Source organism: Trachypithecus francoisi, unplaced genomic scaffold (assembly GCF_009764315.1).
Source record: "Trachypithecus francoisi isolate TF-2019V2 unplaced genomic scaffold, Tfra_2.0 Contig01585, whole genome shotgun sequence".
Classification (NCBI taxonomy): Eukaryota; Metazoa; Chordata; class Mammalia; order Primates; family Cercopithecidae; genus Trachypithecus; species Trachypithecus francoisi.
In genome coordinates this window covers 7,832,155-7,858,432 of record NW_022681444.1, presented here as the reverse complement: position 1 = coordinate 7,858,432, position 26,278 = coordinate 7,832,155, and the positions used below count along the sequence as shown (strand labels likewise).

The following is a 26,278-nucleotide window of genomic DNA, read 5'->3' as shown; positions in this document are numbered from 1 at the left end:
TGGAGTGCAGTGGCGCAATCTTGGCCCACTGCAGCCTCTGTCTCCTGGGTTCAAGAAATTCTCTTGCCTCAGCCTCCCTAATAGTTGGGACTACAGGCGCATGCCACCATGTCTGGCTAATTTTTTTTTTTTTTTTTGAGACAGAGTCTCACTCTGTCGCCAGGCTGGAGTGCAGTGGCGCGATCTCAGCTCACTGCAACCTCTGTCTCCCTGGTCCAAGCGATTCTCCTGCCTCAGCCTCCCGAGTAGCTGGGATAACAGGCACGTGCCACCACACCCAGCTAATTTTTTTGTATTTTTAGTAGAGATGGGTTTCACCATGTTGACCAGGATGGTCTCAATCTCCTGACCTTGTGATCCGCCCACTTCGGCCTACGAAAGTGCTGGGATTACAGGTGTGAGCCACCACGCCCAGCCTAATTTTTGTATTTTTAGTAGAGATGGAGTTTCACCACGTTGGCCAGGCTGGTCTTGAACTCCTGACCTCAAGTAATCTGCCCACCTTGGCCTCCCAAAGTGCTGGGATTACAGGCATGAGCCACCAAGCCCAGCCTCTTTTGAGAAAAACATTGTATAAGCAGTAAGTATGTATGTATTTATTTCAGAGACAGGGTCTTGTTCTGTCATCCAGGCTGCAGTGCATCACGGTTCAATGTCTCCTAGACCAGTCACGTTCAAGCAATCCTCCTGTCTCAGTCTCCTGAGGAGTTGTGACTACAGGACATGCCACCACACATGGCTAATTTTTTTATTTTTATTTTTGCAGAGACAGGGCCTTGCTATGTTGCTCAGGCTGGTACCAAACTCCTAGCCTCAAGCGATCCTCCCACTTAGGCCTCCCAAAGTGCTGGGATTACAGGCGTGAGCCACTGCACCTGACCATAAATTATCTTTAAAGAGCTCACATACCATCCTGGCTAACACGGTGAAACCCTGTCTCTACTAAAAAAAAAAAAAAAATAGAAAAAACTAGCCGGGCGAAGTGGCAGGTGCCTGTAGTCCCAGTTACTTGGGAGGCTGAGGCAGGAGAATGGCGTGAACCTGGGAGGCGGAGCTTGCAGTGAGCTGAGATCTGGCCACTGCACTCCAGCCTGGGCGACAGAGCGAGACTCTGTCTCAAAAAAAAAAAAAAAAAAAAGAGCTCACATGAATCATCAGACGAACCTGACAGTTAATAAAAAAAGGTGAATATAAATTGGTTAATCAACACATGGAGAAAAAGTACAGCCGTAATAAGAGTAAATATAAATAAACAGGAATACCTTTTTTGCCTTTCATTTTAGGATTTTTTTTTTTTTGAAAAGAAAATATCCCATCGTGGCTAGGACATGATAACGTGTCCACTATTCCTGCATATTTCTGATAAGAATATAAATCCACACAACTCACCTGGAAAGGAATTTAAAAATATCTACCAATATTCTCAAAAGCGTTCATATCTTTTGAACTAAAAACTGCAATTCTGAAAACCATCATAAAGAACAGGACTATATGAAGAGAGTTCTATGAGTAAAGAAGTCTACTGCAGCAATATTCATAATCACACAAAAATGGAAATGTGTCTCCTTAAGGGGAAAGGTTGAGGAAATTACAGTATCCGCTTAACGGATATATGATAGGTATGACACGGGCTAAAAATTAATCAGGTATGCATATACAATTATCAGCATCACTGAATTTTAGAAATCAAACGTTCTAGACTTATGAAACAAGCTTAAAAGAAAACATAAATTACTAAAATTCTAACACTGGGAATAAGGAGAAATGACTGTCGTTTTTCCATCTGCTTCAGATTTTCCACATTTTTCTTTAACATTTATGCATTTTTGTGTAACTTCCAAAATATAATGCTAAGACAACAACAGATCATGTTTCACTTTTAGGAACAAAAAAGCTTCTACAAAGCAGGTAGTGAAAACTGAAAGCCAGTTTCCACCTTACGGTTTACCTTGTGTCTTCTGAGTCTGGTTGCCTGCTGAAACAGGGTTAACATTAGGCTCCTGGCTCTGACCAAGGACTTTCTCATCCCTGCTGAAGATGATCTTTGGTAACTGGGTACCAGCTTCTGGTGGAGACTTTATTCTTACCCTACATTCAAATAAGACAGAAGGAAAAAAGGTCAAAGCAGTGCTCCTGGCCACTGAGCATGCTGCATGCAGGCCCTGTGCCAAGCTCATGCAGTCCTTATGATGTTCTACAATGCAGATTCTATTACCCACATTCTACAGATACCGAAACCGAGGCTCAGAAAAGTTAAATAACTTGCCCAAGGGCACCAAGCTAGGAAGTAGCTGGATGACGATCCAGGCAGTCTCTCTTAAACCTCAGATCTTAGCAACCACACAATTCTGAGGTACATCTTTTTCCTTGAGTATCGTGAAAATGCTCAGCAAATTGGTGCACAAGCGAAACAGACAAAACGTAAAGCATCAGTAAGACTTCAGAGTGAAATCCAGGCTGGGCGTGGTGGCTCATGTCTATAATCTCAGCACTTTGGGAGGCTGAGGCAGGTCACTTGAGGTCAGGAGTTCAAGAACAGCCTGGCCAACATGGCGAAACCCTGTCTCTACTAAAATTACAAAAAAAAAAATTGGCCGGGCCTGTTGGCACGCGCCTGTAATCCCAGCTACTTGGAGGCTAAGGCAGGAGAATCGCTTGAACCTGGGAGGTGGAGGATGCAATGAGCCAAGATCGTGCCACTGCACTTCAGCCTGGGCCACAGAGCGAGACCCCGTCTCAAAAAATAAATAAATAAAGTGAAATCCAGGGAAGCACAAGAGGGCAGTGGCAATGTTAGCTGCCTATCTAATATCCATTTCCACCCTTCCCCCTTCTCATGAGACCCACTTTTGTTTACCCCATCCCACCGAGGAGGGGCCAGTGACAGTTCCCATGCCTGAGTGGATGCCCAACCTAAGCTGGCACATTCAAGCACTTCTCATTCTAACTGGGGGAGGAGTCTGCTCTCTGTCCCTTGGCTGGATATGAAAGACAGAGCAGAGCCACCTTGTGATGGCTGGGAAACCTGCCTGAGGAAGAAGCTAACACCCAGGATGGCAGAGCAGAGAGATGAAATGCACCAGAGTCCCTAACATCAGAAAGCCACTGCAGGCTTGTCTCTCGCCTGCCCCACTGCACATAGGTGAGGTAATCAATGTCTTCACTATTCATGCCAGAGTCTAAGTCAAATCTCTTGTTGCTTGCTGCCAAAAGTAGCCTAACTAATACAGGAGACTGTCAGATCAATTTTATTAAATGAAAACAGAGGTTATCACGGAGAATATTTTAAAAATTAGGGTCTACGATGGTTTTATGACAAAGCAATTTTTTTTTTTTTTTAGAAGCTCATTCATTAGTCTTCTTACCTCCAATCTTGTTCATCTCAAATCCATCCTCTTCTGGGCTGCCAGGAGTCTACTTTACAGGCAGGTCTGAGCACATGATTCCTACCTTAAAGGCTCCCTCAGCAATTACAAAGTAGGCAGGTGGAAGTATGCTAAACTTAAAAACACACAGTCTGGCCAGGCGTGGTGGCTCATGCGTGTAATCCCAGCACTTTGGGAGGCCGAGGCGGGCGGATCACGAGGTCAGGAGATCGAGATCATCCTGGCAAACATGGTGAAAACCCGTCTCTACTAAAAATACAAAAAAAATTAGCCAGGCACAGCAGCAGGTGCCTGTAGTCCCAGCTACTCTGGAGGCTGAGGCAGGAGAATGGCGTGAACCCGGGAGGCGGAGCTTGCAGTGAGCTGGGATCACTCCACTGCACTCCAGCCTGGGCGAGAGAGTGAGACTCCATCTCAAAAAAAAAAAAAAACCAAAACACAAAGTCTGATAATTCATCAAAGTTCAACATTTTTAAAGAGGCTGAATTGCCAGAAATCCTCACCAACGATCTCATGAGGCAGATACCACCATCATGAAGTAGGTAAGGACACTGAGGCCCGTAGTCACAGGGCTGATGAGTGGCAGAAGCCATTATTTGGACCCAGTCTTGTTTCCACTCTGCCTTTGCAAAGACTATGCCCTCTGCCTAGAACGCTTTTCTTATTCATCTGGTAAAAGGTTACTTACTAGAAAGCTGCTTGGGCCAACACTTATCTGAAGCCTCTCCTTCCTTTCTACAATTCATGAGTTCTTCTTCCCTTCCACTTCTGTTTGGCTGTGATCATGTGTACTGCCGTTCTGTCTCTCCCATCCAGAACAGGCCCTCTGTCTCCCTAGCCTTGTCTTGAATCTCTGGCACTCAGCACGATCTTTGGCACATGGCAGACACCCAAGGAATGTTAGCACACTACTAAATTCTTCCCGATTCTACTCTACGACTGAACTGAAGGAACTTTAGAATTACTTACTCACTTCTGGAGATGTCTAGGATTAGAAGGGTGACAGAGACAGACTGTTTCTTTAAAATACAGTAATTCACATCTTCATCCTGAGAAAGGAAGAGTCAATTGTACATCATCTTATTCATTCACACTAGAACAAGAATAGAAAGTGTTCAGGAACATAGCAAATGAGTGGCTCAAACTCCATTCAAAGTAGTAAACCAGTGGGCGCGGTGGCTCACGCCTGTAATCCCAGCACTTTGGGAGGCCGAGGCGGGTGGATCACGAGGTCAGAGATCAAGACCATCCTGGCCAACATGGTCAAACTCCATCTCTGCTAAAAATACAAAAATTAGCCAGGTGTGGTGGCAGGCCGCCTGTAATCCCAGCTACTTAGGAGCATGAGGCAGGAGAATCACCTGAACCAGGAAGGCGGAGGTTGCAGTGAGCCGAGATCACACCATTGCACTCCAGCCTCAGCAACAAGAGTGAGACTCTGTCTAAAAAAAAAAAAAATAGTAAACCAATTGTGGGTTCTCAAAAATGCTTGGAAGTCAAACAAGCCACTGCCTCAAGAAAACGGCGCTGTGGCCAGGTGTGGTGGTTCACGCCTGCAGTTCTAGCATTTTGGGAGGCCACGGTGGGTGGATCACTTGAGTCTAGGAGTTCGAGACACGGCCAAGAAAATGTGAAACCCTGTCTCTATTAAAAATACAAAAATTAGGCAGGCGTGGTGGCACATGCTGGTAGTCCCAGCTACTCAGGGGACTGAGGCAGGAGGATCACTTAAGCCTGGGAGGTCAAAAGTTGCAGTGAGCTATGATTGTGTCACTGTACTCCAAAAAAAAAATGAAAATGGCATTGCAAGAAGTAGGGTGTTGCCGTTCAATGGCCTGGGCTCAAGTGAAGAGATGAATCAGGTCACACATTTAATACTCACCAGGTAAGAAGAAAAGCCATCATTCTTTGTACGGTCTAGGCTAAATCCAATCTAATGGGGAGTAAGAAGAGTAGAAGTAAATATCTACACAATTGTCCATACTTTTCTTACTCAAAAAGCAGAAAAAGTGGTACTTCTAACATGGTTTCCTCTCAGTTTTCCTAGCATTCATTTTGTAAAAAGGCAAAGTAAAATCACTCAAGTCAAGTCACTAATTACTAGAATTATTACAGAATTACATTTTAAGTGTTAAAAGAAATTATTTGATGCCTGATATATAATTTGCTACTCACAAGCATAATTATCTCTATATTCTGGTATTTTATATTTAAGCATTGAGGTTGGAAGGTGACTCACACCTAAGCTAAAAGAGTAAACCCCTGGGCTGGGCACGGTGGCTCACACCTGTAATACTAGCACTTTGGGAGGCCGAGTGCAGGTGGATCACGAGGTCAGGAGTTCAAGACCAGTGTGGCCAAGATGGTGAAACCCCGTCTCTACTAAAAATACAAAAATTAGTCGGTCATGGTGGTGGGCACCTGTAATCCCAGCTACTTGGGAGGCTGAGGCACAGAACTGCTTGAACCTGGGAGGCAGAGGTTGCAGTGAGCCAAGATTGTGCCACTGCACTCCAGCCTGGGTAACAGAGCAAGGCTCAGTCTCAAAAAAAAAAAAAAAAAAGAGTATACCCTTGGATCTCATTAACAGGTACTTACAGTCACATCCTTGTCTTCAGGCTCATTCAATGAGAGGCTACTGACATTCACCACCATGTACCCATCCTTGAAGAAGCCAAAGGTGTTCAGATGAACTTTATGCCTCACGTCATCCTAAAGAGATTTGTAGTGGTGGAATTAGTTATATGGAAAAAAGTTATATGGAAAAAAAAATTCCATATATTAGTTATATAGAAAAAAGCTTTTGATTATTTAACCTATTTTTTTTTTTTTTTTTTTTTTGAGACGGAGTCTCGCTCTGTCGCCCAGGCTGGAGTGCAGTGGCTGGATCTCAGCTCACTGCAAGCTCTGCCTCCCAGGTTTACGGCATTCTCCTGCCTCAGCCTCCCTAGTAGCTGGGACTATAGGCGCCCACCACCTCGCCCGGCTAATTTTTTGTATTTTTTAGTAGAGACGGGGTTTCACCGTATTAGCCAGGATGGTCTCGATCTCCTGACCTCGTGATCCGCCTGCCTCGGCCTCCCAAAGTGGGGATTACAGGCTTGAGCCACCGCACCCGGCCTATTTAACCTATTTATTTGCTTTAAAAACTGTGATATCAGGCTGGGCGCGGTGGCTCAAACGTGTAATCCCAGCACTTTGGGAGACTGAGGTGGATCACCTGAGGTCAGGAGTTTGAGACCACACTGGCCAACATGGTGAAACCCTGTCTCTACTAAAAATACAAAACGTTAGCCGGACATGGTGGCGGGCACCTGTAATCCCAGCTACTTGGGAGGCTGAGCCAGGAGAATTGCTTGAACCTGGGAGGTGGAGGTTGCAGTGAGCCGAGATCATGCCACTGTAATCCAGCTTAAGCAACAGAGCGAGATTCTGTCTCAAAAAAAAAAAAAGAAAGAAAGAAAAGAAAAGAAAAACTATGATGTCTCATTTCCTGCCAGCCAGCCAATGTTTCCATATGCTCAGTAACATACACAGCTGTGGTAACATGTCTTTCTCCAAAAGCTGAAGACAACTCATCGGAAATCCAAAAGATATCAACAGTTTCTGCAGAAGGAAGTATTCAATGGATTCAAATTCACTCCAATGCATTGGGATGGGTTCTAGGAGCAAACTCAGTGGTTGGCTGAAATGTGAATTCCAGGGCAGGAGGAACCATGTTTTCGTCATCCCCATATCCTTCCTGATAGTACAATGCCTGGCATCTAGTAGGCACTCAAAACATGCTGGGGGGTGGGGAGGAAGAAAAGGAGTGGCTGAAGTTGTTCCAAGAATACACTCATTTATATAAATCCTCTTATTAATTTGTGTGTACCTGGCTCCTCCCACTGGCAGGATAAATAATGAAGCTAAGCTATAATTCCATTATTTAAAAAGGTGAATTTTCACCTAAAAATGATACAGTAGATGATGGGTTTTCAGGGAACAAAGCCTTATGCAAGAGGAATCCCAGGAATAGGAATTAGTGACATGGAGACAGAGGCTTTTGGATACAGGATAATCCTAAGGTTTGGTGAGACTGAATCACATGGGCAGACGCCTACCCCACCTACTTGATGCTGTCTCAACATCGCGACTCCAATCTCAACTAAGTCAGTACACTGCAGGGCCAACAGAACAATGGTGTCAGTGAATACTTCTAAAACAGGGCTTCCACAAACACACGGTACGCTGTGTAACAACTGAGCTTTATATTGAGATTTGGCTAAATTGCAACACCTTCCATAAGTTTGCAGTTTGATTCTTTGTGTGAAGGGTAACTTTTTATTTCCAGATTTGGGGTTTCCTGGACATCACGGGTAGTCTAATGGCAAACACCAAAGGCCTATGAGGACGGGCTGTGGAGCAGGTCTTCGGCAGAAACAGCATAAACCAAACTCCTCCGCCATAGAACTACACCACACTGTACTATCACCAGCAGGATTTCCTTTCCTGCCCACTCTTGCATTCAAGGAACATAGCTTTTTGACAGTCCTAGATTATGGGCTGAGAAGCAGAGGGACACAGTTCCAACTCACCTCCCTGCTCAGGCCTAAGGCTACGGTCCCTGTTTCCCCTCAACATCTGTTAAAAACCCAGGACTCGGCCGGGAGTGGTGGCTCACACCTGTAATCCCAGCACTCTGGGAGGCCGAGGCAGGTGGATCACTTGAGGTCAGGAGTTCAAGACCAGCCTGGCCAAAAAGGTGAAACCCTGTCTCTACTAAAAATGCAAAAAAAACTAGCTGGGCATGGTGGCATATGCCTGTAATCCCAGCTACTCAGGAGGCTGAGGCAGGAGAATCGCTTGAACCCAGGAAGCAGAGGTTGCAGTGAGCCAAGATTGTGCCATGGCACTCCAGCCTGGGTGACAGAGTGAGACTCTGTCTCAAAAATAAATAAATAAATAAATAAAAAATGAAAACAAACGAAAACCCAGGACTCTGGGCTTCAAGTCTCTGCAACGCCACAGGGCAGCCCTGGCTTCCCTGTTCTTTGCCCACTGGAGTTTCAGCTCCTTCTTCCCTTTTTTGGGCCCCTGGGAATTTCCCTTATTTACTTAGGAGCTTGGCTATGTGGTGAAAACAGGTTTGCTGGATTTCCACTTCCTGGTGGGCTGGAGTGGCTTGCAGCAAACCAACATTCTCACAGAGAACAATTAGAAAAGCCAGATAAGATAACAGAGGTCATCTCCTGGAATCTACAAGAGTGGGTCAATGGTAAAAGCCAGAAAAGCTAAGGCTCCCAGCCTTTCTTGGAATTCTCTGAGAGAATTAAATCCACTGAAAGTATCTTCACTATCTATTTTCTCAATTCTCTCAAGGACAGTATATGATGACTACCATCCTAGAGGCACAGAAGAAATTAACTCAACTACATAAATGGATGCCTTAGCACATTAGGGTGTCATTCTCTGGCAGAATCCTCAGTGGAGCAGGACTGCAGAGGAAGAGGATGAGGGAAAATGAACACACAGTTCCTGCCACATAAAACGACGTATGTGAATCACAGCCATATTCATGTAAAATAAACTGGAATGCAGGGGGAAATCATCTGTGGTGACGGAGGTGAAGACAGTGACTACTCTCAGGAGAAAGGGGCTTTCCTGGGACTTGAGGGAAGGTGAGGCTTACGGTGCTTCTGGAGGGGCTTGGTAATGGTTCTGCCTCATTTCCTGCAGGCTGCAAGAGTGTGTCTACATTCTGGAAATGCACCGAGTTGTCTGCTTATAATGAGTAATTTTTAGCCATGTATATTACACTTCAATAAAGTTTAAATTTTAAAAGTATGTTTTTTCTAACTGATCCAGTATGAAGCTGCTTTGTAGCAGAATGGAAACCTGCTAAGCGTTTATACTTAGTCCACCACAACACAGGTTTTCTAGTTTTTTTTTCCCAGATAATGTTTCCATTGCAACCTGGTAACAGTTTTCCCCCCACATAAATAGTACATTCCTTTACTATTTTTTTTTAACCTTTGCATCATCATTTCATTTGATAATACAATGCCATGAAAATCAGGTTTTTGAAGACTACTTTAAACAATAACAGCATCGGCTGGCCATGGTGGCTCATGGCAGTAATTCCAGCACTTTGGGAAGCCAAGGTAGGCGGATCACCTGAGATCAAGAGTTCAAGATCAGCCTGGCCAACATGGTGAAACGCCACCGCTACTAAATACAAAAATTAGCTGGGCGTGGTGGCGCATGCCTGTAATCCTAGCTACTTGGGAGGCTGAAGCAGAACTGCTTGAACCCAGGAGGTAGAGGTTGCAGGGAGCCGGGTTGTACCACTGCACTCCAGCCTGGGCAACAAAGTGAGACTCTGTCTCAAAAATAATAATAAGGCTGGGTATGGTGGCTCACGCCTGTCATCCCAGCATTTTGGGAGGCTGAGGCGGACGGATCACCTGAGGTCGGGAGTTCGAGACCAGCCTGGCCAACATGGTGAAACCCCATCTCTACCAAAAATACAAAAATTAGCCGGGCGTGGTGGCGGGCGCCTATAATCCCAGCTACTCGGGAGGCTGAGGCAGGAGAATCGCTTGAACCCAGGAGGCGGAGGTTGCAGTGAGCCAAGATCTAGCCATTGCACTCCAGCCTAGGGGACAAGAGCAATACTCTGTCTCAAAAAACAAAACAAAACAAAAATAGTAATAATAATAATAATAATAACAGCATCACAATTCCCAGTTTTCAGAGCCTTCCAAGAACTAGGTTATGTGCCAAGGGCTTTACCTATGATTTCTAACCCTCGCTCAGTTTAGTGTGGTTAAGAGAAGCAGCCCCATGGTAGCGATGAAGACACCAGTTCAGAGGAGAAATGACTACCTGAGGCCAAGCAGACTACAGCTAGTAAAGCTGGGACTTCCACCTAGATCTGACATGAGAGCCATTTTCACATTATCGTCTCCTAACAAGGGAAACTAATCATGATACAACATTAAATGTAAAGAGCTATATTCAGTAACATTTGATAGAAAAAAAAAAAAAAAAAGGTGAGGGGCCGGCCAAAGTGGCTCTTGCCTATAATCCCAACATTTTGGGAGACTGAGGCTGGCATATTGCTTGAGCTGAGTTTTAAACCACCCTAGGCAACAGAGAAACCCCATCGCTACAAAAAAAAAAAAATGAGCCAGGCATGGTGGCAGGTGCCTATACTCCTAGCTATTCAGGAGGCTGAGGTGGGAGGATTGCTTGAGCCCAGGAGGTTGAGGCTGCAGTGGGTTGGGTCTGCATCACTGCACTCCAGCCTGGGCCACAGAGTGTGACCCTGTCTCAAAAAAAAAAAAAAAAAGAAAGGACTCGGCCCGGTGGCTCTCACCTATAATCCCAACACTTCGGGAGGCCAAGGTGGGAGGGTCACTTGAGGCCAGAAGTTCAAGACCAGCCTGGGCAACATAGAGAGACACACACCCCCACCTCTATAAAACATTTAAAAATTTGTCCAGGGGTGGTGGCATGCAACTGTAGTCACAGCTACTTGGGATGCTGAGATGGGAGGATCCCTTGAGCCCAGATGTTTGAGGCTACTGTGAGCTATGATTACACCACTGCACTCCAGCCTGGCAGACAAAGCAAGATTATCTCCAAAAAAATAAAAGAAAAAAAAACAAAACAAAACTTAACCACAATCCCACTGACACTAACTTTTTAATACTTTGGTGAATTTCTTTCAAGTCTTTCATAAGTAAGGGCAAATACATACCCTTTCAACTTGTGTGTGTGTGTTTTTTTTTTTTGGCTGGGCGCGGTAGCTCACGCCTGTAATCCCAGCACTTTGGGGGTCAAGGTGGGCGGATCACCTGAGGTCTGGAGTTTGAGGCCAGCCTAGCCAACAGGGCGAAATCTCATCTCTACTAAAAATACCAAAAGTAGTCAAGCGTGGTGACACATGCCTGTAATCCCAGCAACTTGGGAGGCTGACGCAGGAGAATCACTTGAACCTGGGAGGCGGAGCTTATAGTGAGCTGAGATCTCGCCACTGCACTCTAGCCTGGGCAACAGAGTAAATAAATAAATAGCCAGGAGTAATAGCAGGTGCCTGTGATGCTAGCTACTCAGGAGGCTAACGCAGAAGGATCACTTGAGCCCTATAGTTTGAGACCGGCCTGGGCAACATGGTGAAAACCCATCGCTACCAAAAAAAAAAAAAAATTTAGCGGGGTGTGGTGGCGCAAGCCTGTGGTCCCAGCTACTCAAGAGGCTGAGGTGGGAGGATAGTTTGGGCCCACAAGGCCAAGGCTGCAGTGAGCCAAGATCGTACCACTGCACTCCAGCCTGGGAGACAGAGCGAGACTCTGTCTCAATCAATCAATCAATAAGGCACGGTGGCTCATGCCTGCAACCCCAGCACTATGTGAGGCCAAGGTGGGCAGATCCCCTAAGGTCAGTTCGAGACCAGCCTGGCCAACATGAAACCCCATCTCTACCAAAAATACAAAAATTTGCCAGATGTGGTGGTGTATGCCTGTAGTCCCAGCTACTAGAGAGGCTGAGGCAGGAGAATCACTTGAACCCGGGAGGCAGAGGTGGCAGTGAGCCGAGATCATGCCACTGCACTCAAGCCTGGATGACAGAGTGAGACTCCGTCTCAAAAAATAAGTAAAATAAAAACCAAGCAAGCACTGTTGCCAATAATATCTGCAGGACCTTCACCTAACCTGTTCCCTACTTCCATTTTAAGCTATCGTGTCATGTCAAATAAGGTATGTATGCAAGTGACTTTGCAAACTATACCTCACTATAAAAATCATAGAGACATAGATATCTTGAGACTGGAAGAAAGTACAAGCGAGGAGGATGTGACAAAAAAGCATAAGCACAACAATACCAGATGCAAGCAATGGAGATTCATCTACCGTCTCCACCTCCACCCTACCATTCCTATTAGCACTGACACAGGCAATGGAGATTCAGTTACTGTCTCCACCTCCACTCTACCATTTCCATTAGCACTGACACAGGCAATGGAGGTTCAGCTGTATTCTCAATCTCCACCCTACCATTTCCATTAGCACTGACACCACAGTAAAGGTTGCCTGTTTCACCAAGGATTTCAGAGACTGCAAGCACTTGACCTTGTCTCCAGTACTACACTAAGAGCTTCATGTATCACCTCAAGTTCTTCTTATAACTCTGAGGCAAGTAGCCTCAAACATGTCCATTTGGCAGACAAGGAAACAGAGGCTCAGAGTTAAAACTTGCGTAAAATCATAAGGCTAGTAGATGGCAGGGCCAGTAACCTAACTCAGAATTAAGTCCCAAATCTATTCTTTTAACTACCACATACTTTTTACAAGCAAATAAAAAGTGTATCAAAGGGCTGGGCGTGGTAATCCCAGCACTTCAGGAGGCTGAGGCAGGGAGATCACTTGAGCTGAGGAGTTTAAGAACAGCCTGGGCAACATGGTGAAACCCCATCTCTGCCAAAAATACAAAAAATTAGCTGGGTGTGGCAGTGTGCACTTGTGGTCCCAGCTACTCAGAAGGCTGAGGATCACTTGAACCCACCCAGGAGGCGGAGGCTGCAGTGAGCCGAGATTGCGCCACAGCACTCCAGTCTGGGTGACAAAGCAAAACCCCATCTTAAAAAAAAAAAAAAAAAAAAAAAAAAAAAAAAGGATATACTATTTTGATGTATTTGCTCTTTTCTTCCTCACTTTAAAACCCGTTGTTTTATACTGACAATTCTGTTATTTTAACTAAATGTCAGAACTTCTGCAATGACTTCATATTAAACTGCTTTCAGTCATAAAAAAAAAAAAATAGAGCAATGATACCTCAATTTAGTTTTTCTTATAAACTGAGTTTTAGAAAGTAAGAAATACAGTAACACTTAACTGAGCTAGCTTCGGCTCGCCAACTGGTGGTCTACAGACTGTACTAACCCACACCATGTTATATATGGCCAACACAGTGTCATGTTTTACTTTTGTTTTAAATTTGAATTAGTTGCCAAAGGATTCCACATAAAAACATGAATTTCCAGCTTTTCTTATTTAAAAAAAGAGAAAAAAAAAAAAGCCACAAGATCCAGCGCTTGTAGGCCACGTTCCAGTACAATAAGAACCCATTCTCTGGAGCGAGGAGCAGGGGCCGCTGTGGCAGGAGCCTGTGCTCTTCTGCTACCCCTCCCGCTGCAGTCTCACTGAGCCAGCTGACTTACAAAACCAAGCTGGCTTCTAACCGCATCTTGAGTTTGTGACCACTGATCAAAACAAAAATCACATCCAAAAGGTAAGCAAAAAGTACCTTCAGGCACCAGAAGCAATTTCTCTACTAATACAGAAAAAAGAAAACAAGAAGAAGACTACCAATCGTGGCTGGGCTCGATGGCTCACATCTGTATTCCCAGCACTTTGCGGGGCTGAGGCGGGAGGATCACTTGAAGTCAGGAGTTTCAGCCTGGCCAATATGGTGAAATCCCATCTCTACTGAAAATACAAAAATTAGCCAGGTGTGGTGGCGCCCATTGTAATCCCAAATACTTGGGATGCTGGAGCAGGAGGATCACTTGAACTTGGGAGATAAAGGTTGCAGTGAGCCCAAGATCAGACCACTGAACTCCAGTCTGGATGACAGAATGCAACTGTCTCAAAAAAAAAAAAAAAAAAAGGTGGGGGGCGGCGGAGCTACCAGTCATTAGCTGCCTTCTATTAGTGGTAGGAGAAACTAACCTAAGAAGTTTAATATTATAATTCTTGGCTCATTGTACATACATAGCAATTCACAAATAGAATGGGGTCAAATTCACTCATATAACCAAAATCCACCAGCTAAGCACATGAAGTGAGAGAAGAACTACACAGAAGACTAAGGTGCTGGCAAACGGGCTATCCTCTCAGACAGTCACTGAGGGCTTGAGGCACCCACCGGAAGCTTACCCAGTGCAGGTAAAATGGAAGGTGTGCTAACCTGGGTTCAAATTCTGACTCCTCCACTTATTTAACCAGAGCTCCATTTTCTTAATTTATAAAGCAGGGATAATAACATTTATCTCAAGGGGCTGCTATGAGGAGTCGATGAATAAAAAGCATCCAATATTTAGCACAGTCTCTGACTTATCACAGATGCTTTAATAACAAGCAGCTATTTCTATCACTTAAATTTTGGATTCTATAGGACACTTCATTTTCCCCAAATGAGCTCAAAACAGTTATCATTAGCTCAGTAGTCTCAACCTTTCTGCGTACACAGCACGGTCTCATTATACTAGAACTCTCTCTGCATACTTAAGAGGGAAGAAAGATTTAAAAGGACATATCAACACCATCCGCCTCAGTGGCACATTTTCCCAGTTCTCCTCCTGTCCTTCCATCCAAGTCAGCTTGAGTAAGCTGCTGGTTGCCATAACCAAGCTCTTTCCTACACTCCCAAGACAAAGGTGCTGGGCTTGACCACACACTGCTGTGACAGTACACTGTCTCCTTTTCTACACCACTGGGTCCACATGGCCAACTAAAAATTCTGGACAGACATGGCTAACCTATGGATGGACATGCGCCCAGTTGTGGCAAACATTCACTTTTCATACTGATCACAGTTTTGGAGGCATGCCTAGGAAAGGTTTGAGATTTACCACAACGGAGCAGCTAATAATCAGTGGGCCCGAGACGAGGCACAATCATCACCATCACCATCATCCTCACCATCATCATCATCGTCATCGTCAATGGGCAATCATAATAATCAATGGGCATGAGATGAGGAAAATCCTCTTTTATTCTTTTTAAATTTATTTTTATTTTTATTTTTCTTGAGACAGAGTTTCACTCTTGTTGCCCAGGCTGGAGTGCAGTGGTGCAATTTCAGCTCACTGCAACCTCTGCCTCCCAGGTTCAAGCGACTCTCCTGCCTCAGCCTCCCAAGTAGCTGGGATTACAGACATGTGCCACCACACCTGGATAATTTTGTATTTTTAGTAGAGATGGGGTTTCACCATGTTGGCCAGGCTGATCTCGAACTTCAGGTGATTCACCCACCTTGGTCTCCCAAAGTGCTGGGATCACAGGCGTGAGCCACCGCGCCCAGCCAGGAAAATCCTCTTTTAATTTCCCAAAACTTTCCAGATACTTTTGGATGGGAGTGAATAAATGCATCCCTCACTACTCAGAATTCAGAAAGCAGTATGTAAAGTGAGGCTGCAGCCAATTAATTAGGAAAGATCCACTGCATAAAGCTGGTGTAATCAGGTGGGTCCTGATCGACTGGCACCAATTCTAGAGTATTTGTGCAAAGAAAGATTTTACTTACTTACTTACAAACATCACCGTTTTTTTTTTTTTTTTGAGACAGAGTCTCGCTCTGCCACCCAGGCTGGAGTGCAGTGGCCAGATCTCAGCTCACTGCAAGCTCCGCCTCCCGGGTTTACGCCATTCTTGTGCCTCAGCTTCCCGAGTAGCTGGGACTACAGGCGCCCACCACCTTGCCCGGCTAGTTTTTTGTATTTTTTAGTAGAGACGGGGTTTCACCGTGTTAGCCAGGATGGTCTCCATCTCCTGACCTCATGATCCGCCCGCCTCGGCCTCCCAAAGTGCTGGGATTACAGGCTTGAGCCACCGCGCCCGGCCTTGTTTTTTTTTTTGAGACGGAGTCTCACTCTGTTGCCCAGGCTAGAGTGCAGTCGTGTGATCTCGGCTCACTGTAAGCTCTGTCTCCCGGGTTCACACCATTCTCCTGCCTCAGCCTCCCGAGTAGCTGGGACTACAGATGCCCGCCACCACGCCCAGCTAATTTTTTGTATTTTTAATAGAGATGGGGTTTCACCATGTTTGCCAGGATGGTCTCAATCTCCTGACCTCGTGATCCGCCCGCCTCGGCCTCCCAAAGTGCTGGGATTACAGGCGTGAGCCACCGCGCCTAGCCACATCACTGTTTTTTTTGTTTGTTCGTTTGTTTGTTTTTTTTGTTTTGTTTTGTTTTGTTTTTGAGACAGGGTCTCACTCTGTCGCCTAGGCTGCAGGGCAGGGTCACCATCTTGATTAACTGAAACCTCCACCTCCCGGGTTCAAGTGATTCTCCTGCCTCAGCCTCCCAAGTAGCTGGGACTACGGGCACCTGACACCACCTCGGGCTAATATTTGTATTTTCTGGTAGAGATGGGGTTTCACCATACTGGCCAGGCTGGTCTTTAACTTTTGACGTCAAGTGATCTGCCCGTCGTGGCCTCCCTAAGTGCTGGGATTACCGGCATGAGCCACCGCAATAGGCCTACAGACATCACTTAATGGTTTATTTATTTATTATTATTATTATTTTGAGATGGAGCTTCACTCTTGTTGTCCAGGCTGGAGTGCAATGGCGCAATCTCGGCTCACTGTAACCTCTGCCTCCTAGGTTCAAGCGAATCTCCTGCCTCAGCCTCCTGAGAAGCTGGGATCCACGCCTGGCTAATTATTTGTATTTTTAGTAGAGACGGGGTTTCACCATGTCGGCCAGGCTGGTCTCAAACTCCGGACCTCAGGTGATTGCCCACCTCAGCCTCCCAAAGTGCTAGGATTATAGACGTGAGCCACCATGCCTGGCTGCAAACATCACTTAATGGCTAAACATGTTCTCTGAAAGTTATTACTCAAAAATAAAGTAATAACACGTTCCTATGAAGGTAGAGTTTTGGGGTGAGATTATTGGTATATATTGCATTCGCTTCCTAAGGCTGCTGTGATCAACCACAGAAGTTTGTTCTCTCACAGTTCTGGAGGCTACAAGTCCAAAATCAAGGCATCAGCAGGGCCACGGTCCCTTTAAAGGCTCTGGGGAAGAATACTTCCTTGCCTCTTTCAAGCTGCTGGTGACTACCAGGATTCTTAACATTCTTGGTTTGTAGCCACCTCACTCCAGGCTCTGCCTCCACCATCACATGGCCTTCTTCCCTCTGCGTATGTCTCTGCGCCCTCTCCTCTTTTTATAATGGCACCTGGCACACTGAAAATAGGGCCCACCCTAACCCCCTATGACCTAATGTTAACTGCAAAGACCCTATTCCAAATAAGGTTACATTCTGAGGTTCCAAGCAGACATGAACCTAGGGGGACACTAGTCAACCCAACACAAACAAATCCATCCTCTTACTCATTTACACTGAAATGTTCTAGTGCTTAATTATGTGACCCATACTTTTGTTACTCTGCAACTAAACAGATGCAGAAAGGGATAAAGAAAAGTTATTTTACAGTTCAGATATAATTTACTGACACCTACTTTTTTTCTATTAGTTACAAAAAGAATAAACCCTGGCTGGGCGCAGTGGCTCACGTCTGTAATCCCAACACTTTGGGAGGCCGAGGTGGATGGATAACCTGAGGTCAGGGGTTCGAGACCAGTATGGCCAACATGGTGAAACCCTATCTCTACCAAAAATAAAAAAATTAGCTAGGCATGGTGGTGCACGCCTGTAGTCCCAGCTAGTTGGGAGGCTGAGGCAAGAGATTCTCTTGAATCTGGGAGACAGAGGTTGCAGTGAGCCGAGATCGTGCCACTGCACTCCAGCCTGGGTGACAGAGAAAGACTCTCCAAAAAAAAAAGAATAAATTCCAGGAAGAAAAAAATCTATACAGCAGTAGTAAAGGGAAGCAATAAAAAGGAGAAAGAAAAAAAAAAAAAGACACAGCAATCACTGGAATTTTCCAGGGCTGTTTTATCAAATATTTTATTATACTACACTGGTATTTTCAGAAGCAAGCACACTGGCATACATGCCACCAAACAGCAGTCACTAAAAAAGGTATGTTCGATGCAGAGTGTGGAAACTCAAAAAAAGAAGAAAAACAAATAATAGGAAAAAATAATTAAAAACTCAAAAATTGGCCGGGCGCGGTGGCTCAAGCCTGTAATCCCAGCACTTTGGGAGGCCGAGACGGGCGGATCACGAGGTCAGGAGATCGAGACCATCCTGGCTAACACGGTGAAACCCCGTCTCTACTAAAAAAATACAAAAAATTAGCCGGGCAAGATGGCGGGCGCCTGTAGTCCCAGCTACTCGGGAGGCTGAGGCAGGAGAATGGCGTGAACCCGGGAGGCGGAGCTTGCAGTGAGCTGAGAGCCGGCCACTGCACTCCAGCCTGGGCGACAGAGCCAGACTCCGTCTCAACAACAACAAAAAATAATAATAAATAAATAAAAACTCAAAAAATTTTTTAATAATTAAAAAAGCATTTTATAGCTGGGTACGGAGGCCCACGCCTGTAACTCCAGCACTTTGGGAGGCCAAGGCGGGCAGACCACGAGGTCAGGAGATAGAGACCATCCTGGCTAATACGGTGAAACCCCGTCTCTACTAAAAATACAAAAAATTAGCCAGGCGTGGTGGCAGGTGCCTGTAGTCCCAGCTACTCGGGAGGCTGAGGCAGGAGAATTGCTTGAACCCAGGAAGCGGAGGTTGCAGTTTGCTGAGATCGCGCCATTGCACTCCAGCCTGGGGGACAGGGTAAGACTCCATGACCTCCTCGCAAAAAAAAAAAAAACATATTAACTGATCACGCTGGGCGTGGTGGCTCATGCCTGTAATCCTATCACTTTGGGAGGCCAAGTCAGGTAAATCACCTGAGCTCAGGAGTTTGAGACCAGACTGACCAACATGGTGAAACTCTACCTCTACTAAAAATACAAAAAATTAGCAGGGTGTGGTGGCAGGTGCCTGTAATCCCAACTACTCAGGAGGTTGAGGCAGGAGAATCACTTGAACCCAGGAGGCAGAGGTTGCAGCGAGCCAAGATTGTGCCATGGCATTCCAGCCTGGGCAACAAGAGTAAACTCCATCTCAAAAAAAAAAAAAGATGTTATTAACTGATCACAGTATGAGGATGTGATTTAGATACTGACTTTTCAAAACTTTTCCAATCCATTTATGACCAATGAAAATCTGAATCTGATTTGACATTATATGATATTAAGGATATTTTTGTTATAATGGCATTGTAGTCATGTTTTTAAAAGAGCTCTTATTTTTTATAGGTAATGCCAAAATATTTATGAATGAAATGATGCAATGCCTTTGATTTGCTTTATTTACTTATTTACTTTATTTATTTATTTATTTTGAGAGGGGGGGTCTCACTCTATCGCACAGGCTTGAGTGCAGTGGCACAATCTCAGCCCACTGCAACCTCCACCTCCTGCATTAAAGTGATTCTCCTGCCTTAGCCTCCACAGTAGCTGGGATTGCAGGTACTCACCACCGCACTGACTAATTTTTGTATTTTTAGTAGAGACAGGGTTTCACCATGTTGGCCAGGCTGGTCTCGAACTCCTGACCTCAGGTGATCCACTTGCCTTTGCCTCCCAAAGTGTTGGGATTACAAGCACAAGCCACCACACCCAGCCAATTTTCTTTAAAATAATATAGGAAGGCCGGGCGCGGTGGCTCAAGCCTGTAATCCCAGCACTTTGGGAGGCCAAGATGGGCGGATCACGAGGTCAGGAGATCGAGACCATCCTGGCTAACACGGTGAAACCCCGTCTCTACTAAAAAAATACAAAAAACTAGCTGGGCAAGGTGGCGGGCGCCTGTAGTCCCAGCTAGTCGGGAGGCTGAGGCAGGAGAATGGTGTAAACCCGGGAGGCGGAGCTTGCAGTGAGCTGAGATTCGGCCACTGCACTCCAGCCTGGGCGACAGAGTGAGACTCTGTCTCAAAAAAAATAAAAAATAAAAAATAAAATAAAATAATATAGGAAGACAAGGACAAATGCTGATAACAATGAGAAGAAAGGGAACTCTCATAAATTGCTGGTGGGATGTAAAATGGTAGAGCCACTTTGGAAAATAGTTTGGCAGTTTCTTAAAAAGTTAAACATAAATAAACCACATGACCCAGCAATAATACTCCACTCCCGGATATCATCCAAGAGAAATGAAAACATACGGCCCCACAAAGCCTTGCATGTGAACATTTATGGCACCATCATTCGTAAAGGCCACAACAGTGGAAACACCCCAAACACCCATCGACTGGTGAACCGCTAAGCAAAAGATGATGTATCCGTGCGCTGGAAGGCCATTCAACAGTAAAAAGGAATGAATTACTGACACATGGCACAAAAATGAATGAAGCTCAAAAGAGAAAGAAAGAAAGATGGGCACAAAAGCCTACCTATCGGTTGGGCGCAGTGGCTCACACCTGTAATCCCTGAACTTTGGGAGGCTGAGGCGGGCGGACTGCTTGAGGCCAGGAATTCGAGACCAGCCTGGCCAAAACGGCAAAATCCTGTCTCTACTAAAAATACACAAATTAGCTGAGCGTGGTGGTGGATGCCTGTCTGTAATCCCAGCTACTCGGGAGGCTGAGGCAGGAGAATGGCTTGAACCTGGGAGGTAGAGGTTGCAGTGAGCCAAGATAACTCCACTGCACTCCAGCCTGGGCAACAGTCTGAGACTCCGTCTCAAAACAAACAAACAAACAAAAACCCTACCTATCCTGTGATTCCACTTACATGAAACATCCAGAAAGGGCAGGTTTATAGACACAGAAAGTAGATTAGCGGCTTCCTGGGACTAGTGGTGGGAATGGGAATTGATTCTAAACCAACATAAGGGATCTTTTTTTTTTTTTTTTTTTTTTTTTTTTTTTTTTTTTTGAGACGGAGTCTTGCTCTGCCGCCCAGGCTGGAGTGCAGTGGCCGGGTCTCAGCTCACTGCAAGCTCCGCCTCCTGGGTTTACGCCATTCTCCTGCCTCAGCCTCCCAAGCAGCTGGGACTACAGGCGCCTGCCATGTCGCCCGGCTAGTTTTTTTTGTATTTTTTAGTAGAGACGGGGTTTCACCACAACATAAGGGATCTTATGGGGTGACAGAAACATTCTGTGGCTAGAATGTGGTCATAGCTGTACAACTCAGTAAACTTACTAACAATCATTGCCTTATATAGTTAAAATGGGTGATCTTATGGCATGTAAATTATACCTCAATAAAGTTGTTCTTAAAAGGCAAGGAGTATTTCCTGCTGACAGGTCTTTAAAAAAATAAACAAAAACAATAAACAGCCAGGAGCGGTGGTCCACGCCTGTAATCCCGGCACTTTGGTAGGCTAAGGCAGGTGGATCACCTGAGGTTAGGAGTTCGAGACTAGTCTGATCAACATGGCAAAATCCTGTCTTTACTAAAAATACAAAAATTAGCCGGACGTGATGGTGCATGCCTATAATCCCAGCTACTTGGGAGGTTGAGGCAGGAGAATTGCTTGAACCCGGGAGGCGGAGGTTGCTGTGAGCAGAGATTGCGCCATTGCACTCCAGCCTGGGTGACAAGAGCAAAACTCCGTCTCAAAAAATAATAATAAATAAAAAGGCAAGGAATATAGGGAAAGGTCAAAAGAGATGGAATGTGAGAAGATTGAGAAAGCCAGAAGAATGGTGGAAAATGTAGCATGGAGTAAGAATAAAAATATAAGAGGACTCATTTCTAATTTTAAAAATAATAAAAAATAAGAACAAGAAATTGATGTATGTGGGGATGAGGCAGAATTAGCCATGTGTTGATGGTTATTGAGGGTGACAGGCAAATGGGAGTTCATTATACTATTCTATCTACTTTAGCACATTGGAAATTCTCCACAATAAAAAGTTTGTTTTGCTTTGTCTTTTTTTTTTTTTTTTTAAGAACTGAGTTTTCACTCTGTCCCCCAGGCTGGAATACAGTGACGCCATTATAGCTCACTACAGCTTCTGACTCCTGGACTCAAGGGATCCTGCCACCTCAGCTTCTCTAGTAGCTGGGACTATAGGTATGCACCGCCACGTCTGGCTAATTTTGTTACTGTTGTTGAGATGGGGTCTTTCCTGTCACCCAGGCTGCAGTGTAGTGTCGCCATAATAGCTCACTGCAGCCTCCAAATCTTGGCCTCAAATGAGCCTCCCTAAGTGCTGGGATTACAGACGTGAGCCACCAGCACCAGCCAGGTTTTAAGAGATCAATACATATTCCTGGTACTCAGTGACCTCTTCATGCTCTCCTTGCCATTATCGGTCTCTAATCTGATCAAGTATCCTATTTCACTCAGTCTCAAGCAAAACAGACAATCTAAAGTTGCTGCTCTGACAGGCTCTCTTCAAATGATTTCCATTTCCTTGGGCAAGAACTCAGAACAAGCTTGCCCAGGATACCTGCGGCCGAGGACAGCTTTGAATGTGGCCCAGCACAAATGTGTTAACTTTTTTTTTTTTGAGGAGTCTCGCTCTATCGCCCAGGCTGGAGTACAGTGGGGCGATCTCGGCTCATTGGAAGCTCCGCCTCCTGGGTTCACGCCATTCTCCTGCCTCAGCCTCCCCAGTAGCTGGGACTATGGGGACCTGTCACCACGCCCAGCTAATTTTTTGTATTTTTAGTAGAGACGGGATGGTCTCTGACCTTGTTATCCGCCCACCTTGGCCTCCCGAAGTGCTGGAATTACAGGTGTGAGCCATTGTGCCCAGACAAATTCGTGAACTTTCTTAAAACATTATGAGATTTCATAATTTTTTAAAGCTTATCAGCTATAGTTACTGTTAGTCTATTTTATATGTGACCCAAAACAATTTTTCATCTTCCGGCCGGGCGCGGTGGCTCAAGCCTGTAATCCCAGCACTTTGGGAGGCCGAGACGGGCGGATCACGAGGTCAGGAGATCGAGACCATCCTGGCTAACACGGTGAAACCTCGTCTCTACTAAAAGAATACAAAAAAACTAGCCGGGCGAGGTAGCGGGCGCCTGTAGTCCCAGCTACTCGGGAGGCTGAGGCAGGAGAATAGCGTAAACCCGGGAGGCGGAGCTTGCAGTGAGCTGAGATCCGGCCATTGCACTCCAGCCTGGGTGGCAGAGCGAGACTCCGTCTCAAAAAAAAAAAAAAAAAAAAAAAAAAAAACAATTTTTCATCTTCCAATGTGGCCCTGGGAAGCCAAAAGATTGGACACCCCTGACTTAGGATGTCCATTTTATATTTTTTATTTATTTATTTTTTTGAGATGGAGTCTTGCTCTGTCGCCCAGGCTGGAGTACGGGGACGTGATCTCGGCTCACTGCAACTTCCTCCTCTGGGTTCAAGCGATTCTCTGACCTCAGCCCCCCAAGTAGCTGGGGTTACAGGCACCCGCCACCACCACACCACTGATTTTTGTATTTTTAGCAGAGATGTGATTTCACAATGTTGGCCAGGCCGGTCTCGAACTCCTGACCTCAAGTGATCCACCCACCTCGGCCTCCGAAAGTACTGGGATTACAGGCGTGAGCCACCACACCTGGCCAAGTTTTGTCTACCTTTCTACACACACTTTTCTGGAGAGAGATTCAATAGCTCTCAACAGATTCTCAAAAAGAGCCAACATTCACTTGCCCCACCCCCACTCCTGTGATTGAACCATTTTAATCAGGATAATTTTGATTTACAAACAACAAAAGTTGTTACCAAAAAGCATGGTTGTATGGATCTAGTCAGGCTTTTATTTATTTATTTTCTTGACACAGAGTCTCGTTCTTTTGCCCTGACTGGAGCGCAATGACACAACAATCTCTGCTCACTGCAATCTCAGTCTCCCAGGTTCAAGCAATTATCCTGTGTCAGCCTCCCAAATAGTAACTGGGACTACAGGCATGTGCCACCATACCCGTCTAATATTTCTGTTTTTAGTAGAGACGGGTTTCACCATGTTGGCCAGGCTGGTCTCAAACTCCTGACCTCGGGTGATCCGCCCACCTCGGCCTCCCAAAGTGCTGGGATTACAGGCCTGAGCCACCACGCCCAGTCATGTCAGGTTTTTAATTTCATTCTGTATTCTTTAAATTCTACATTAACAAAATATAATGCTTCATAGTTTGCTAAAACAATGTGTTTTTACAAGACAAACTTTCTATAGTTCCACTTCTTTTTTTTTTTTTTTTGAGACAGAGTCTCATTCTGTTGCCTAGGCTGGAGTGCAGTGGCAAGATCTAGGCTCACTGCAAACTCCGCCTCCCGGGTTTATGCCATTCTCCTGCCTCAGCCTCCTGAGTAGCTGGGACTACAGGCACCCGCCACCAAGCCTGGCTAATTTTTTTTTATTTTTAGTAGAGACGGGCTTTCACCGTGTTAGCCAGGATGGTCTCGATCTCTTGACCTCGTGATCTGCCCGCCTCAGCCTCCCAAAGTGCTGGGATTACAGGCATGAGCCAACGCGCCCGGCCTACAGTTCCACTTCTTAGAAGACTGTATGGTATGAAAATAATGTACAAGAGTTTGGGTCATAACAATTTACTTTTCTATGTCTCTAATTTTCTGTTTATATCTTTTGAGAAAGAGCCTTGCTCTGTCGCTCAGGCTGGAGTGCAATGAGTAATCACGGCTCACTGCAGTCTCAACCTCCTAGGCTCAAGTGATCCTCCTGCCTCAGCCTCCCCAGAAGCTGCAGGCGTGTGCCACCACACCTGGTTACTTTTTAATTTTTTGTAGAGACAGGTTTGGGGAGGCGGTCTTTACCATGTTGACTAGGCTGGTCTCGAACTCCTGGGCTCAAACAATCCTCCCGCATAGGCCTCCCAATGTTGGGATTACAGGCATGAGACACGGCGCCTGTACAATTTCCCAGATATAGTAACCTGCTGAACCACCTTAGGGTGCGTTTCAGCCTTAGAAGTTTTTTCTCTGCTAGTTATAAAGCAAGAACCAGGGGATCATTCTAGGTTTATCAAAATTCTCTCTTCCCTAGACAATGACGGGATAGAGGAAGAAAAAGCAGGCCCTTTGATTAGAGACACATTTTAATGCTGGCTTTAAATTCTCAGTACGTGTTTTAAGCAAGATTTGAAATTCCTTCCGAAGAGTCTCGCTCCAGAGAGCGCCCTAAACCAAAATGGGAAACTGAGGCTAAGGTTCCAAGTACCTTCAAACCGCCGGTACAGTACAAGGGCACGGAAGAGCGGAGACCGCGGACAAGGAAAGCCAGCATAAAAGCTGGAGGGGAGAAAGAAGGGCGAGCGGGCTGCCATGAGTGAGGAATTCAGGCAAGCCAGCAGGGATTTAAGAGCAGCCTCCCGAGTCCGTGGGGGCTACGCCACAGTTCAGACCCTTCCCCTCCCTCAGCTCGAGTCTTCCCGCCCCTGCCGGTCAGCCTCAGGACCCCAGCGCCGCCCAGACCCGCCTTCCCCACAGACCCCGCCACCTGTCAGTTTGAAAGGCCGCGGCCAGGGACAAAGAGGTGGTCCAGTGGCTCAGAGGTCCCCAATGGGCCAAAGTTGCCCTAAAACCCGGGGGAGTGGCCTCGGCCTCCGCCCCCCGGCCCGGCCTTGCCAGGCTTTACCTTGAGTGCCAGGTGATGGACGCGGCCCAGGCCAGGCTCGGCCAGCAACTGCAGCAAACCCAGCATCGGGAGCAGTCGGAGGCCCGCGGCCAGCCTAGGACGGCGGGAGGCGGAGGAGCCGAAGGGCGCCAGAGCGGCCATGTTTGTTCCAGCATCACCAGCCGCTTCCTCTCCTGCCCACTTCCGGGTTAAAGGGCGCAACCGCCGGAAGGGCCCGGGTAGCGCAGTTCGGCGGCTATCTCGGCTGAGCCCGTGGTGGTTTTCCTGGAGATTGCGACTTGGGAAGTCGCCGAGGGGCCTATGCTGACCACCTCGGGGCCCTTCGATTGGCCCTCTCGTGCAGACTTTCAGTTTAGCCCAAAGAGATGAAGCAACCGCTTGGCGGTTGCCATAACAACGGTGGCCGAACCAGACCAGCCCGGGCCTCACCTCTGCCTCGCAGAGCCTTGGAAGCGACCTTGGGCTCTGGGGACCCCGATCTCAGGGTCGGAGGATAGGGTGTGTCAGCCGGACGGTGTCTGGCCACTGATTGAACTGATTTCACTGACTGAACTGATTTCACTGAGCGTTGACTCGTAGCGAAATATCGAAAAATTCCTGGCTTGCCGTAGGGGT

General features: G+C 46.1%; 1 protein-coding gene across 3 annotated transcripts in view; it reads right to left on the bottom strand.

The window, feature by feature from the left end:
* The window catches only part of GPR107 (G protein-coupled receptor 107), an 81,207-nt gene extending 55,172 nt beyond the window's left edge, over nt 1–26,035 (bottom strand). For 2 of the 3 annotated variants that reach the window (XM_033193875.1, XM_033193884.1), the window contains exons 1-5: nt 25,664–26,029; nt 5,985–6,098; nt 5,269–5,319; nt 4,356–4,435; nt 1,949–2,088 (exon numbers count right to left, since the gene is read on the bottom strand). In XM_033193875.1, coding sequence (XP_033049766.1) covers nt 1,949–2,088; nt 4,356–4,435; nt 5,269–5,319; nt 5,985–6,098; nt 25,664–25,804 — 526 coding nt within the window. In that variant the 5' untranslated portion in view covers nt 25,805–26,029. Of the gene's footprint in view, nt 1–1,948; nt 2,089–4,355; nt 4,436–5,268; nt 5,320–5,984; nt 6,099–25,663 lie in introns of all 3 variants that reach the window. The other variant, XM_033193889.1, reaches the window with a different exon arrangement.
* Nucleotides 26,036–26,278: the final 243 nt, after the last annotated feature.